General features: G+C 40.1%; 1 protein-coding gene across 1 annotated transcript in view; it reads right to left on the reverse strand.

Moving 5' to 3' along the window:
* Nucleotides 1-15,274, reverse strand: part of LURAP1L (leucine rich adaptor protein 1 like) — a 55,810-nt gene extending 40,536 nt beyond the window's left edge. Inside the window, exon 1 of the mRNA XM_019965954.2 lies at nt 14,267-15,274. Coding sequence (XP_019821513.1) covers nt 14,267-14,572 — 306 coding nt within the window. The 5' untranslated portion in view covers nt 14,573-15,274. The remainder of the gene's footprint in view (nt 1-14,266) is intronic.
* Nucleotides 15,275-15,685: the final 411 nt, after the last annotated feature.

Below are 15,685 nucleotides of genomic sequence, written 5' to 3' on the forward strand. Positions count from 1 at the left end.
TTTTCCTCTGGTACCAGATTATCTCGAAGCAGGACACATGATGGTAGACATGGCAGTTTAATTTCTGTATAATTTCATAGGCTGAAGGATGGTGGTTAGAGGGAGGGAACTGGACAGAGTGGAAGAAATTTCAAAATCCATGTCTAAGTCCTTATGTAAGTTTGATCCGCATGAAAACTTGTGGGTTCATCATCATGGGTCCAGTGTCTACCAAAATAATCCTTGTCATATTCTAGTTCATTTTTTCCCACTGACAAAAATACACATATAAAGAAAACTATAAATCTCAACTCTTCGTTATCCTGACTTTCTTCTCACATATTTATTCTGGTTTTTCCAAACTAACTTTTAAAAACTTCCAAATAAGGAATAATTGGAACAAGTATTACTTTATAAAGCAAACAGAAATTTTAAAACTGAAGTAGTAAACTCAAAATTAACAAGCAGAATATAAAAGTTAAAATTCTCTTTCATCAAGCTTGTCAGAGCCGTAGTTCTTGGCAAACTCTGAACATAGCCAGATTAAAGGAAAAACAAGTGGGTATTTTTCAAGACTTACTTCGATATATGGATTTTACTATTAAATATAATCCCCAAAAGGAGTTTGTCTGAATTTTAAATGCTAAATTTAACATAACACGATGATGGTCATAGCAAAGCTTGATTTATTACTTCTTTAGCCAAGTGAGTATAATATCAGGCAGAAGGCTATTATTATTAGCCACATTTACTAGGCAGATACTATATTCTAATAAATGAATGCTATAAACATTGTAAAATAGCATATGCTATATTCATTGTCTAATTGTTGTAACCTCATAACCCCATGACTGAGAAAAGAAGATAGCATATGTGAAAATGCTTTGTAAACTATGGTGTACAGGGCAAAATAACAACTCAAAGGAGAAATATTTTCTTAGACAAAAAAAGTGCTAAAAGATTATTTCCTTTTCCGGCATAGTCTTCTCTGCTCTTCCTCACTTCTAGCTTCCAGCGTCCTTGCCCCTCTACAGCTTAAATATCAGTAGTAGAAAGTGTCTAACATGCCAAATGTATTTACTGAATACCACCTAGGGTCCAAAATCTTCCAGTTACCCTTTCATTGTTTCATATGGAGCCCAAACTCTGACTGACAAGATGATTTTGTAAGAACAGGGTTTCTGGCATTAAGTCAATAGGAAGGTAGGAAACTGAGAGCATATTCTTCCAATTGCCCCAAATACACTTCAGATAGACACACTTGTAAAATTTAACTGAGTACTGGCCTGAGGTATGCTTCTTATTGATGTGAGGTGGCCACCTGTAGTGCTCTGTTGAAAAATATTCTTAGGACAGGTCTAAATTCAGCAGGAAAAAGTGATGTAAGTCATTAATTATGAATATACTGCATATAGGAGGGAGGAAGGACAATATTTATAACTTCTTGTGCTGAAACTTTCACTGAAGTATCTAGAGGGAAACTTTTAAGTTGAAAAATATTTAAGGAAAAGTGTGTTTTCATATGTGTATGTGGATATGTGTGTAGGATGGAGAGAAGGAGGAAGGGGAGGGGGAAAGAATGAAAAGGTAAAGGTAACACATGGGAGAGCCTGGGAGGTGGTATAGCGTGATTTCAGTACTGTTTTTGTAGCTTTAACGTAAAGTCCAAAATTATTTTAAAATACAGTTTTAAAAAAATTCCCCACATATTTGTAAATTTTTCCTGTTGGTAATATAAACAAGAAGCAGGAAGATTAAAAGCAGCAAAAGACCATGCAGTGCAGCTTCTTGGAAGGGGATAAAACCAATGCTTTTGGGAAAGTGAGTAGTATTTAAAAGTTCACATAGGGACAAAAACAATTCTGAAGGAAACCCATGCAGCTGCTAGTTTAGTAGTGATACTAACATATCTGATAGCCATTTTTCATCTTTGAAATCTAGTTACAAATTAAAAACAGAAACCTTGGTTGATTCTCTGAAACAGTCTCCAGTTCTAGAATCTTATAATAAATATGGAAGAAACCTAACTTTTCTCATTCTGTCAATCTAATTTACCCATCTGGACATTGCTGATGATGTTCACTGCGAGTTTGCAGACTGCCTTAAACACCTCAGACACAGGGTTCCCACGTCTGTATTCAGGATTTGCCAAGGAGAGGCAGAGAAGTATGCCCAAGAAATCAGTGCTCTCTGAGTACCAAGGTAGACTGCAAAATAAATTATCATTTTCAACCAAAACCACATAAACTGTGTTATATATCAATATGTATTGCGCATAATATTATAAATGATGTCTATCTTTCTTATAAGTTCCTTTTTTTTTTTTTTTTTTAAACTCTGGGACTTCAGAACCTCATTCCAGAATAGGCAAAGAACATGGCAGAAACTAAAATGTGCATTTCTGTGTGCACCTAATGGAGATGAAAAACATCCTTTCATTCCTATGTGGCCAGTATCCCTCAGAGTAACAGATTCTGAAACTGACCATATGTGAGAATAGAATAGGTCCTGAAACCAAGAAAAATTCTTCTGTATCACTTCACAGAGGAAAAAAGGGTTCTTTTCTTTTCCTTCCTCCTTTTCTTCAATGTCCTTCCCGCACTTCCTCTCTCTTCTCCCCACCCTCCCTCCTGTTTCTCTCTCTTAAGTCAAATGTCACAGTAACAGATAATAGGAAGAAAAACGTCTGTCTTTCTTAACCAAAAACTTAAGTTCCAGTGACTGGGCGTGGCTGGTGGGAAGCAGTGGAGGGATTGGGGTTCTATGTTCGAGTCCCAAAAGGCAGTGTTGTTAATGCCTTCCAAAACCAAAAATTAGAACCAGGAGTAAGATGTATTTTGATTTACACGTTAAACAAATGCTGAGTCCCTAAATGATTGCTTGGGCATTAGGGAAACACAAGCAGTGCAGTGCTTAGTCACAGCTTCTGCCCTCAGGATTATTATAGAGAGGGAGAAAAAGACAGTAGTTTTCTTAACCAAACTGAAATATACAGCCAAAATTTGGCCCAAATACAAAGTGACAAATGAAGTCATGTACGTATAGATGGGGAAACAGGGGAAACAGTGGCTGACTTTATTTTTGGGCTCCAAAATCACTGCAGATGGTGACTGCAGCCATGAAATTAAAAGACGCTTACTCCTTGGAAGGAAAATTATGACCAACCTAGACAGCATATTAAAAAGCACAGACATCACTTTGTCAACAAAGGTCCATCTAGTCAAGGCTATGGTTTTTCCAGTAGTCATGTAAGGATGTGAGAGTTGGACTATAATGAAAGCTGAGAGCAGAAGAGTTGATGTTTTTGAACTGTGGTGTTGGAAAAGACTCTTTAGAGTCCCTTGGACTGCAAGAAGATCCAACCAGTCCATCCTAAAGGAGATCAGCCCTGGGTGTTCATTGGTAGGACTAATGTTGAAGCTGAAACTTCAATACTTTGGCCACCTGATGCAAAGAGCTGCCTCATTTGAAAAGACCCTGATGCTGGGAAAGATTGAGGGCGGGAGGAGAAGGGGATGACAGAGGATGAGATGGTTGGATGGAATCACCGACTCAATGGACATGAGTTTGAGTAAACTCTGGGAGTTGGTGATGGACAGGAAGGCCTGGTGTGCTGAGGTTCATGGGGTCTCAAAGAGTTGGACACGACTGAGCAACTGAACTGAACAAAGGATTTTATCAGAGTTTCACCTTATAGAACTCTTTAGCTCCAGAGATTTATAAATATATCTTAAATAATCATGTGCTTTTTCTGCAGAAAAATTGTGTCAATGAACAATATTTAAAATACCATTAAATCATTAAGTTTTATAGTGTGGTTATAAAATCACTGATTTAAATGATGAAACTGGTAGCCTTCTAGCAATACTATTTTATCATCACCTTGTAAGATGGTAAGTGGCTTCCCTGGTGGCTCAGCTGGTAAAGAATCCGTCTGCAATGCGGGAGACCCGGCTTCGATCCCTGGGTCAGGAAGATCCCTGGAGAAGGAAATGGCAACCCACTCCAGGACTCCTGCCTGGAAAATCCCATGGATGGAGGAGCCTGGTCGGCTACAGTCCATGGGGTTGCAGAGTCGGATGCGACTGAATGACTTCACCTTCCTTTCCTTTCCTTTGTAAGATGGTAAGAGGCTAGAGTATGGTTTCAGATGCTTATCCATGAAATCCTATAAAGGGCTTTGTCTGTTTATAATCAGTTACTTTTTGTCCTTTTCTGCATTCTGAGCAGTGACTGCTTTTCTCACTAAAATCCTATGTAAAATCTACCAGAGTCAATATTTTCTACCCACCTATTTCTGGCATGAGGCATGAGCTCTTAGGAGGAAACTGTGGAATGCGTGGTAAATGTTCTCAAAGTAGTCGTCCAGTCCGTTACCTTCCTTGTGGTGGACTTGTCCACGATTACCATCAGCCATTTCAACTAAGATCCTAAGGACTCATTGATTTGTAATTCACCTTACTCAATAGAAAGGACTTGTCACTGTTGAAATGATCATTTCCTACTTGGGCAATAATAATTTCAGATGTTGCTTTTGGGAAAGTATGTTCCAGGCCTATTTGCTGCTGCTGCTGCTGCTAAGTCGCTTCAGTCGTGTCCGACTCTGTGCGACCCCAGAGACGGCAGCCCACCAGGCTCCCCCATCCCTGGGATTCTCCAGGCAAGAACACTGGAGTGGGTTGCCATTTCCTTCTCCAATGCATGAAAGAGAAAAGTGAAAGTGAAGTCGCTCAGTCGTGTCTGACTCTTAGCAACCCCGTGGACTACAGCCCACCAGGCTCCTCCGTCCATGGATTTTCCAGGCAAGAGCACTGGAGTGGGGTGCCATTGCTAGCAACTGGGATCTAGTTCATGCAGGACAAGAAGTTATTTGTGTGTGTGCATACTAAGCTGCTTCAGTCATGTCTGACTCTTTGTGACCTCATGGACTGTAGCCCTCCAGGCTTGTCTGTTCATGGGATTTTCCAGGCAAGAATACTGGAGTGGGTTGCCATGGCCTCCTCCAGAGGATCTTCCTGACCCAGGGATTGAACCTGCATCTCTTATGTCTCCTGCCTTGGCAGGCGGTTTCTTTACCACTCGTGCCACCTGGGAAGCCCTTTAATACCTCACTCTTCTGATTTTTTGCTTTGCAGTCTTCCAACTGTCCATAAGACGTGCCTTCAGGGAGAGGGCAAATTGGTCAGTAATATAGTCCCACTTTTATACATCACTTTCATGTAAGAATCAGTTTGAAGAATATTAGTTATTTCTTCAAATAAAGAATCCAGTGTTGTGATTATGTCTGACCTCTGTGAGTAGAATCTATTTTGTCCTCATGAGCCTTCCAAAGTCTGAAAAATCTAAGATGGTTTTGAGACATGACCACAGAGGGCACTTTAGTTTCAAGGATGGCCATTCTGGTTCCTCCATGCGGCATGAATCATCTTGTGCCATGTTAGCATTCTGACCCAACTTTAAAAAGTTTTGTTCATATTATTATTAAAAAAAACTCAACACGGAGATTATGTTAAATAGCAAGTGACTGATGAGAAGTACATTCCAGTTTGAAGACTTGGTTACTTTCTTCAAAGGAGTGATGAAGTGGTCTGATTAAGTCAGATTTCCACGGGTGGAATTTGATTCTAAAAGAACTACTGAATATTGGGATAATCGTTTATTATTAAAAGCAAACTAATGGCTTTTTCATTTTAATGAGTGACTAGTTGAGATTCATATAAGTGAATTGACAGAATAAGATACAAATTGACTAGATAAACATTTCTTAAACTCTTATCAGTAATCTGTTTATATTACCTAACACCCCACAGGTCTTACCTCACAAGTGGGTTAGGAGTGAGAACGAAATGGCACAATTCATGAAACCTATGTACAGTTCCAACTGGTACATTGTACTAATCCAATAAATGCCAGGTGACATAATAAAATATTATTGTGTAAAACAAGAAACATGAAATCCACACATGTTAAATTCTGTAAGTGTATATATGCCTATATATGCAGGCAAAGACATAGAGGAAACACCCAAGAGGATTCACACCAAATTGCCAGCAGTAGTTTCCCTTGGGGTCAGGAATAACAGGGAAGATGTGTTAAAGGTAGGTGAAAAGGGACTTTTGTTTTCCTTTATGTATTTCTGAAAGTTTTATAATAAGAGAGCATATATTTAAGTTCAAAAGGAAAAAATAATATTTTAAAGGGATACGTAAATATCCACTGGTAGTTGTGTGATGAAATTATTCTAAAAATGTCCATTCACAATAAATGCACACTTCATGGTGCTGAGATATAGCGCTGTTTGGGAATAATTTGGATCCAGCAGATACCCAGTGGTTCTTGTTTGAATGAATGGCTGGGAAACCACTTATGGTGACCTAGTCAAATTATTAACCCCTGTGAGCCATAGCTTCCTTATCTGTAAAATTAATATAATAAATATTGAGCACAGTATTTATCCCCTTTTTTCAAAGGAGAGTTACTTGAGTTTTATTTTAAAGACTGAGACTTTTCAAATGTATGTTTGAAAATATAATTTTTCCTTATGGAATTCTATGACTAGTTTACATTGAGCACAGTTTGGATCAAGGTGTTTTGAGCACACATCTGTAAAGTCCTGGCAGGTGTAAGGATTTCTCATTTCTACTACTTTCTAGTGAGTTATCTAAGAGCCAAGCTTAATTTCAGAGAATGTCTCAGGGAACTAAAATGCTACCAGTGGTAAGTTTTTAAAACTCCAAGTCATGAACACAATCGAGCTCCAGTATTGAACTCTGAAGTTAAGACAGGGCATTAATTCACCATGAGCTTTTGTAGAAAAGTATTTATGGGGATGTTGGTGATGGCAGCAAAAAGAGAGGGTACAACTGCTGGAAACAAGCTGATTTTAAACATGTCCGTCCAAATCTTGGTTGTTCCTAGACAGATGTCTTTAGTTCTTATTCCTCCTTGGAGGGCTTATGTTAAATAACCACACAGTTTAACTTATTTTGTAAATTAGAAGACAATCACACATGTACATTTAAACCTGAGTGTCAACACGGGCACCAGGGTTCTCTAAAGGGTGAAATGTAGCAACACGGGTTTAAAGCTCAGACTCTGACCCCAACCTAGCTTATCCCCACTCTCTCAGTAGTTTTGAGCATTAACAGCAAGCCTCAATGCTTTATCTATAAAAATATTTGTGAATAATATATTTAGTTATGATTATTATAAGAATGGGATAGTACATATAACTGTTAAAACTTACACAGTGCCTTCTACATAGAAAAGACTCACGATAAGTAACCAAATACTAGTCTCGATTCCTCAGATTTCCTAAAGAAATTAAGTTCTACAATTCTTTATGCTACTATACTTTGCTTGCATTAAAGCTGGGGAAAGGCTTCACAGGTTTCTTCTTTGCTTTTTATGGAAAGGCAGTCTCTGTGGAAGATCTGATGATGAGAAGTGCTATGATGGTCAGTCTGATAGAAGAGGTGCCCACACTATCATCAGTCCCATCAAGGACTCTGTGTACGATCAACAGAACAGCCATGTAATTGACAGAACACATATTACTGTCATCATTCTTACTGCTCTAGGATGCATCAATAATAGCTGATTTCTTTTTTATATTATTTCATTGGAGTCTTACAATGCCTTATGAGAGATGCTTTAATCACTATGTTAACAGAAAGCAGAGTCCTAGAGTAGTTCTATAACTTGCAGATGCCACATAGCAGTGAGTGAAAGAGCCAAGATTAGAATGAGGGTTGCTGAGAACGGGACAGGCCCTCCCACCAGGGAAGATGGACTAAAAGTCTCTGCAAGAACAAGGTTCAGGGTCTTGGCAGGCTGGTGGGCCCAGTGGTTTGTCTGCACCCTGACTTGCTCTAGGCTTGACTGGAAATCCCAGCTTGTCTGATTCCAAAGTTTACGAAGGTTCCACCGAACCAGAGTTTCACCACTTGAGTAGTGACTGAACAAGCTTTAAAAGACAATCAAAAAGGAATGTTCTTCAAAGAACTGCCCCCGTGCCCTGCCCGCCCCCCCGCAAAAATAACAACTTGTCAGGGATCCCAGAGATTCCAGCCATGAATCACAGTTTCAGAAGTAGTATCTTCAAAAACTAAAGTCTTATGTGAGAAAGTGTTTTAATTATGATTCATTACCATAATATAGAAGGTAAACTGAATGTTTTTATGCTACCAAGGAAGTAAACATAATCTTTTATGAGAAGTTAAAAAATCCTCATAAAGTTTGTGGTCTCTCAAGACTGAAGCAGTATGGTTGTACAACTTGAATGGAAGGTAATTCTTTCCATCTGATGTACGTTCCTGGGGACAGGGCAGGGCTCATCAGTTCTTTGATAGGTTACTTTTTTTTAACTTATGCATAAATCCTCTGAATTCTATGTGTTTCTAGCAAAGAAAAACTACTACCTTTGCCTACACTGCTGTCAGTTTTAAGCCACTGTGTAAGGAAACACATACCAACATAATTTATTAGATTAAGTATAATAACATTCCATGTGCAAAATAACAGAAGAAGCTACTGTTTAGGAATCAGATTTTCTCATCTCTTTGATGTCTTTATCACTAATATTTAGCCCTTAATTTGCATGGCTATCAGCACTTTTAATTCCTTGTACAAGACACATTTGCCACGAGAAATCTCCTGAGCTTTATCTTTTAATCTCAGCAGTTATGTCCGATTTCCACTATGGTTTGCTGACATATTGGTTTGTAATCTTTCTCTGGCAAAATTATATCCCTGTTTTATCTTTTCAGCTGTCTTGTGAACTCATCAAGGAAAATGCCTTCCATGTTATGACTTCTCAAGTTTATACCCAAGAGTTTTACATAAAGTTTTGTCCAACTGAAAGAAAAAAAAAAAACACTACATGATAAAACACTAACAATACTATTGAAACAGTATTATGGAACAAATGATAGAAATCTCCTAGCCTAATTTGAAACATGTCCAAAGCAATTGTGAAATTAATTTAATGAAATTATGATCACTTTTTGAGGAAATATAAAGTAACTTTATTTTTTATTACAAAATAGACAAACCATTTGTTATGAGAAGGGGCATGGAAAAGATAAGAGAAAGTATTGATAAAAACCAAATACAATTCTATCCTTTTCAAAAATTTTCAATTTATGTTCCAGTATTATTATGTGCCTTGTATTTATGTGTGTTTGTGTCTAGCTCTGGGTATTATCTAGAAAACGTTATTAAAGCAAGAGTTGAAGAATTAGGTAGGGTATTTGAATGGTTTAATAGTAAGACAAATAACTAACTTGAAATTGTTTATCCCTCACTATTACACAGCTGCAACAGTAGTTGCTAAAATATGGGACGAAGAAACCATATTTTCAGATTAGTCATTCTTAATGGCACAGCATTTACCATTCCAGCATGACAGAATTGACTAAAATTCCAAAAATCTGGGATGTGGCATAAATAGATAGTATATACTTCATTTAGCATACTTTGTTGTTCTGAACAGCAATTATCTAGGAAAGCAAACTTGGGTGGGTCCATTAGATCCCTTCTAACTCCAGACTCTGATTCTTGAGTGGTTACCATTATAATCTTATTCATTCCAAAATTTTTCCAGAGTAAATCAACGCACATAACGTTCAGTCTTAAACTAGAGGTATGGTACAGATGTTATTGAGATAACACTAAAATCCCTGGAACATCTTGTTAAAGAAAACTGCAGTATAAAATTTACCGCTAACTGGTAAACACAGATTTTGACAGAGATTATTTACATTTATTAGAAAAATATTTCAGATATTATGTGACATTCTAAAACTTAGAACAGTATTTGACAAGCAATATTTAAAGTCTTATTCTTAAGAAAGCTTTGCAAGTGGAGTCTGCATAGATAGTAGAATGAAAAGTCCAAATATAGGACAGAGCCTGCAAAGACTGACTTTTTAAAGTAAGCATTTTGTACTAAATCCCCAATGTCTCAAGGCAGGCCTGGTACAGTGTTGGCAGTTAATAAATATTTGTTGGTTATTGAATGAACCAATATCTGAAACTACCCAGGACATGACATCATGATGATTTCTTTTTGTTGGTCCTTTAAGTACTGTAAGGGTTGTGACTTATCATAGATTTATAAAAATTATTCTGTATTTTGAAGATAATTTATTGGGATGCAGACTAGAATGGGGGAAAAGCATAGTACATGGAGTCAGATGATATGCATTCAAATTGTGATTCTGTTTACTAATTAGCTATGTGACCCTAGCCTGTTTTCTCAACCACCTCTAAGCCACAATGATCTCATTCCCAAAATGTGAAGACACTTTTTTCTCAGTTATGACCTGAGGCTCAAATAATATGACAGATAGTAAAACACTCTGTGAAACTGAAGAGCAGTGAAAAAATACTACTGGGCAGACTTTGCACAAGACATCAGACATCTATTTCCAATTTTGTTGTAAATTTCCTATATGTATTCCTGCATTTGCTTATTGTATTGTCAAATTTCCTTATCTCTAAATTGAAAAATATTTTACCCATTGGGAAAATGTGCTCCCTCTCAAAAATATCCTGATTGTTACTTTGAATTTGCCCTACTGTATCAAATATATGGGCTTCCCTGGTGGCTCAGTGGTAAAGAATCCACCTGCAAATGCAAGAGACATGGGTTCCATCCCTGCGTCGGGAAGATCCCCTGGAGAAGGAAATGGCAACCCACTCTGGTATTCTTGCCTAGGAGATCCCATGGACAGAGGAACCTGGTGGGCTACAGTCTATAGGGCCACAGAAGAGTCAGACATGACTTAGCCACTAAAACAAAAACAGCAGCAATCAAATATATGCCTGAAATTTTTCTTTTCCAATATTTTCCTTCCGACACTCTTCCTTCCCACATGAACATGTGCTATTCATGTTTCTAACAAGAGTATCAAGGTTAAGAAGTTTGGCCACAAAAATAGTTCCTCCCCACTTCAATCTCTTTCATCTTCCTTCCTTTACACCTGAGTCTCACAGAGCTCTAAGAGCTTTGATTGTAATATTTACAGATAAGAGTTAAGGTAATGATTCACAAAACCATAAAAGGAGATGAGAGAGAGACAATGAGAAAACCAGGTGCGTGTCAAGAACTTAAAGTGTTGAGATTCTATCTTAGAAAAGTCTATGGTGCCTTTTGTCAATGGTTAGCACATACATTTTAATAGGAAAAGAAGGAAGTCTTAATTCCTGCAAGTGTCCAGAAAGTCTTGTACAAGGCTAAGGTGTTTCATAGGAAGGGGTTCTGGGGGCAGGAGCCAAGCCTGATAATTCCAGATCATCCAGAAGAAAAATCTGTGAACACAAAGTAATGAGCATAAAATGTGGGTCAGGCATAAGTCCAAACAGGCTGACTCAGTGCTCACAGGAGAGGGCAGAAAAGAACATACAACTCACAGAGGCCTCACCCCAACTTCTCTCCAGGAGGATGCTAGAAGGAGACAGAAAGAACAGAAAGGAACTACATCTGTTCCACATTTATAACAAAAGTGCCAAGTCTACATAAAAACAAATATGTTGCTTTGCAATTGTGCTGAAGCTGGAGGTTTTAGCACCCACAAGAGTTACATAAAATGGGGGGAAATTATCTCATTGGCAGGGAATATACCTGTTTTTGATTCCTTCCCTCTAAACTCCCATGGCCAGTGTCAGTGTTATCATTTGCTCAGTGGAGACCTTTATTAGACGACAAAGTTAAAGATAAAAACATCTGATCTGGCATAAATTCTCCCAGATGCATAGATAGCTATGCTTCATATAGGAAATATAGTCAATTTAATAATCTGCCCCTGCTGTTGTTGCTGTTTCTGTTTGTTATTTTTTAATGTATTTACTTATATAACATAGTCATCATATATAGCCAGATCTGGCTTGGGAAAACAGATTTTTATGAAGCAGCCATGAAATTAAAAGACGCTTTCTCCTTGGAAGGAAAGTTATGACCAACCTAGATAGTATATTCAAAAGCAGAGACATTACTTTGCCAACAAAGGTTTGTCTAGTCAAGGCTATGGTTTTTCCTGTGGTCATGTATGGATGTGAGAGTTGGACTGTGAAGAAGTCTGAGCGCCGAAGAATTGATGCTTTTGAACTGTGGTGTTGGAGAAGACTCTTGACAGTCCCTTGGACTGCAAGGAGATCCAACCAGTCCATTCTAAAGGAGATCAGCCCTGGGATTTCTTTGGAAGGAATGATGCTAAAGCTGAAACTCCAGTACTTTGGCCACCTCATGCAAAGAGCTGACTCATTGGAAAAGACTCTGATGCTGGGAGGGATTGGGGGCAGGAAGAGAAGGGGACGACAGAGGATGAGATGGCTGGATGGCATCACTGACTCGATGGACGTGAGTCTGAGTGAACTCCAGGAGTTGGTGATGGACAGGGAGGCTTGGCATGCTGCGATTCATGGGGTCGCAGAGAGTCCAACACGACTGAGCGACTGATCTGATCTAGTAACATTTTCATGGAGAAAAATAAATAAGGCTAGAAAATACCTTTCATTGAAAAATAACAATTTTCTAAAAATCTTACAAAATTCTTCAGTACACTTGGCTTGATATACTATTAATATAAATAATTAATGGTGAGTGCATGAGATTTGAGAGCTCTAAATGGCAACCCACTCCAGTGTTCTTGCCTGGAGAATCCCAGGGATGGGGGAGCCCGGTGGGCTGCCGTCTACAGGGTCTGCACAGTCAGACACAATTAAAGTGACTTAGCAGCAGCAGGAGCAGCAAATAGGCTCCTTGAACTTTTATGTTGTGTATTTTGAGCACCTGATTAGTTACCAGATATAGTAAATGTGCTTACTGAATAATTATTGAGTAATATGTATAACCTGTGGTGTGTGTATATATTTAGTGAAACATAGTAAGAGTGAATAGAGTAATGATATCTTTGCATTACATATATATACATGCATACATAGAACTATGTATGTATGAATCTCTACATGTTTGCTTTCCACATCTGGTGCATTCTAGTTGGGAAGAAAATGGATACTTGAGGCATAAAAAGTAAAGTTCTTAAGTAGACCAGTTTAAGAGATCTTAAAAGCGGTTTTTGGAGCCCTTGTGTTGACAGTGTGGTAAAAATTCTGAACGTAGGACATGATCTCTGAAGAATGGCTTTTTGTACAAATATGTTTGCCAAGATTACTTTATGCTTTGGAATTTATTCCCTCCCAGAGTTCCAGCTGCAAAAAGAGAGGAGCTAGGGTAACACTATGGGTTACTTCTTTTTCATGCAAAGCCCCTATAGATAGGATGTATGTAGAAGTGGCTGAGGCTTCTGTTGTTACTTTCCTCCTTTCCAAGCTGGTGGGAAATGCGGTTTTGTTGTGTGGTCATCTTAAAAGGATTTGGGAAGGAATCATTTCCTCCAACCAGTTCATTGTAAAAAATAAACCAAGGTCCAGAGAGGTTAAGTAATTTGCCTGAGTTCACGGCAAGTAAATAAAGTGTCTCTCTCTAAGTACATCCGGAATAACAAGTATTCTAGGACCCCTGTTAGCCCCATTGTCCTATTCTTAGGCTAACGTTTGCAAACAGCACAGAAAACAATTGCAGATTGAGGACTGGGGGCGGGGGGAAGGGTAGGAAGTGGTTATTAGCAAATCCCTGGGCCTGGGGATCACCTGCTCTTTCGGATCAACCGTGAAACAAGCTATTCATAAGGACATGGAGGACGACTGAGCCATTGTTTTCAGAACCAGCAGTGGAGAATCAGCTCCATGGTGGCTTTGGGGGGGTGGGGGGGGGTTGCACCAAAGGGCGGGAGCAGTAGTCGTGTAAAAGGAGTGAGCCAGGAAGAAGGGCTGCAGGGACCCCGCCGCGCCACCTTTCGGCAAACCAGGAAGTGTTTTTGCAATAAGCGCAATGGACCGACCCACGTTTCGAAACGAAAGTGTGAACGGCAGACAGCAGGCCCCAGTTGGGTGCAGTAACTGCAGACCCTCGGGTGGGTTTATGCCTGGGAGGCTGTGGACCGGCAGCTGAATGGTCAGAGCCGGTAGCAGCGAGTTGGCTTCAGAAAGTACACAGAGCAGGGCAGGCTTTCCGGTCTTAGCGAACTGCGACTGAGCAAAGTCTCCGGTAAACAAGCTTCCTGCAGCTACATCCATATGCGCGCCCGCTGCGCGCCCCTCTCACCAGTGTTTCCGATGCACCCAGCCCTCTGCTCGGCCGCCCCAGTTGCCCTCTCTCCCCTGCCCCACCTCCCGGGTCTTGCTTCCCAGGTTCCCACTCCCACAGCCGGCGCACCACACTCACCATCTCTTGCCTGAGGAGGTGAATCTTGGTTTCCAGCCTCTCCAGGGTGCTACTGGAGTGGCTGGGTCGTGGGGAGCCAGAGGTTGGGGAGGATGAAGAGGAGGACGACAAGGAGAGAGGGAAACTGCAGCAGCTGCTGCTGCTGCTGCAACCGCTGCCGCTGCCCCCGCTCCCCCCTCCGGGGTCTCTGTCCCTCTCCGGGGGAACCGGCTCCTCCCCACGGAGCGAGCGCACTAGGCTCTCGGGCACTTTGCGTCCCAGCTTCAGCTCGATGTCTCTGAGGTCGGGCAGCGGGCCGTCTTCCATGACTTTTCAAGAACGATGAAAATGGTAATAAAATACTACGGATGAGAGTCAGCAGCGGCCTCCAAGGCTGCCTGGAGATCGACACACCCCTCCCAAGCCCGGGTGTCTATCCTCCGTGGTTCAAACGCACTGTCCACTCCATAGCCGCCTGCGCGCAGTTTAAGTCCTGAAATCCACACAGGACGCGGCGGGTCGCAGCCGCAGTTCCCGGGGCGCTGTGACTTGTCCAGCACTTATAAGATTATAAAGCCCTCTTCATCCTCTTCCTTTTTGGCCACCCCACTGCAAAGTTAAGTTAATTGATATTGCAGAGAGGGGGAAATTCCGAGTGCTAGAGACCAAAAGACAAGAGAGGGAAATGTCTGTTTCAGCTCAATGGGGGAAAAATTCACGTTATAAAACTGTCCATTCACATCCCAGCGCCATTCACCAACTGCCCATCTGGTACCATGCGACACAAAATAATGATGTGGCCACACTCCAGGGTTGTTTCATTTCCCAGCCATATGTCTTCAAGCTTTTGGTATATCCTGGATTATCAGAAATAATTTCTGATCCATGAGAGAGGAGGTCTGACGTGTGCACAGACACATTAAAAAAAAAAAAAAAGTTTGCTTAACAGGAGTTTAACGGCTTTCTCAATGCTGCAGAAATCCCCTTCTTCCCATTTAGGCTGTTAGATCCAAGTCACTGTGTTCCCCCAAGCCTCAGAAACTTTAAACTCTGCTGGCAGGTGGACCAAACCAGGGCCAACCCTTGTACCGTAAAGCATAGGCAAGAAGAGCAATAGAAAATTTCCCACCCCTGCTGCTCCCTGTAGTTTCAACGTCCTGTTTTAGTTGAAAGCACTTTGATTAGACTTAAAGGTTCAGTTTTTCAAAATTGCCGGGTAACTACAACTTCTAGAACTGGTAACAAATACTAGAGGCAGAAAAATGTCTTTAACTGTAGTATTCCCCCTCCCTCATCTTCCTATATGGCAAAAATTTTGCTTCAGAGAAGCCTTTCCTAATAATTTTGTACTAATGTAAGGTGTAATAATTCCACCAAAAGTTCATTGAGAGTGTGCAACCAAAGTTAATTGTCTTATCAAACGTTACGCTATGGCAGCAC

Source organism: Bos indicus, chromosome 8 (genome assembly GCF_029378745.1).
Source record: "Bos indicus isolate NIAB-ARS_2022 breed Sahiwal x Tharparkar chromosome 8, NIAB-ARS_B.indTharparkar_mat_pri_1.0, whole genome shotgun sequence".
NCBI lineage: Eukaryota > Metazoa > Chordata > Mammalia > Artiodactyla > Bovidae > Bos > Bos indicus.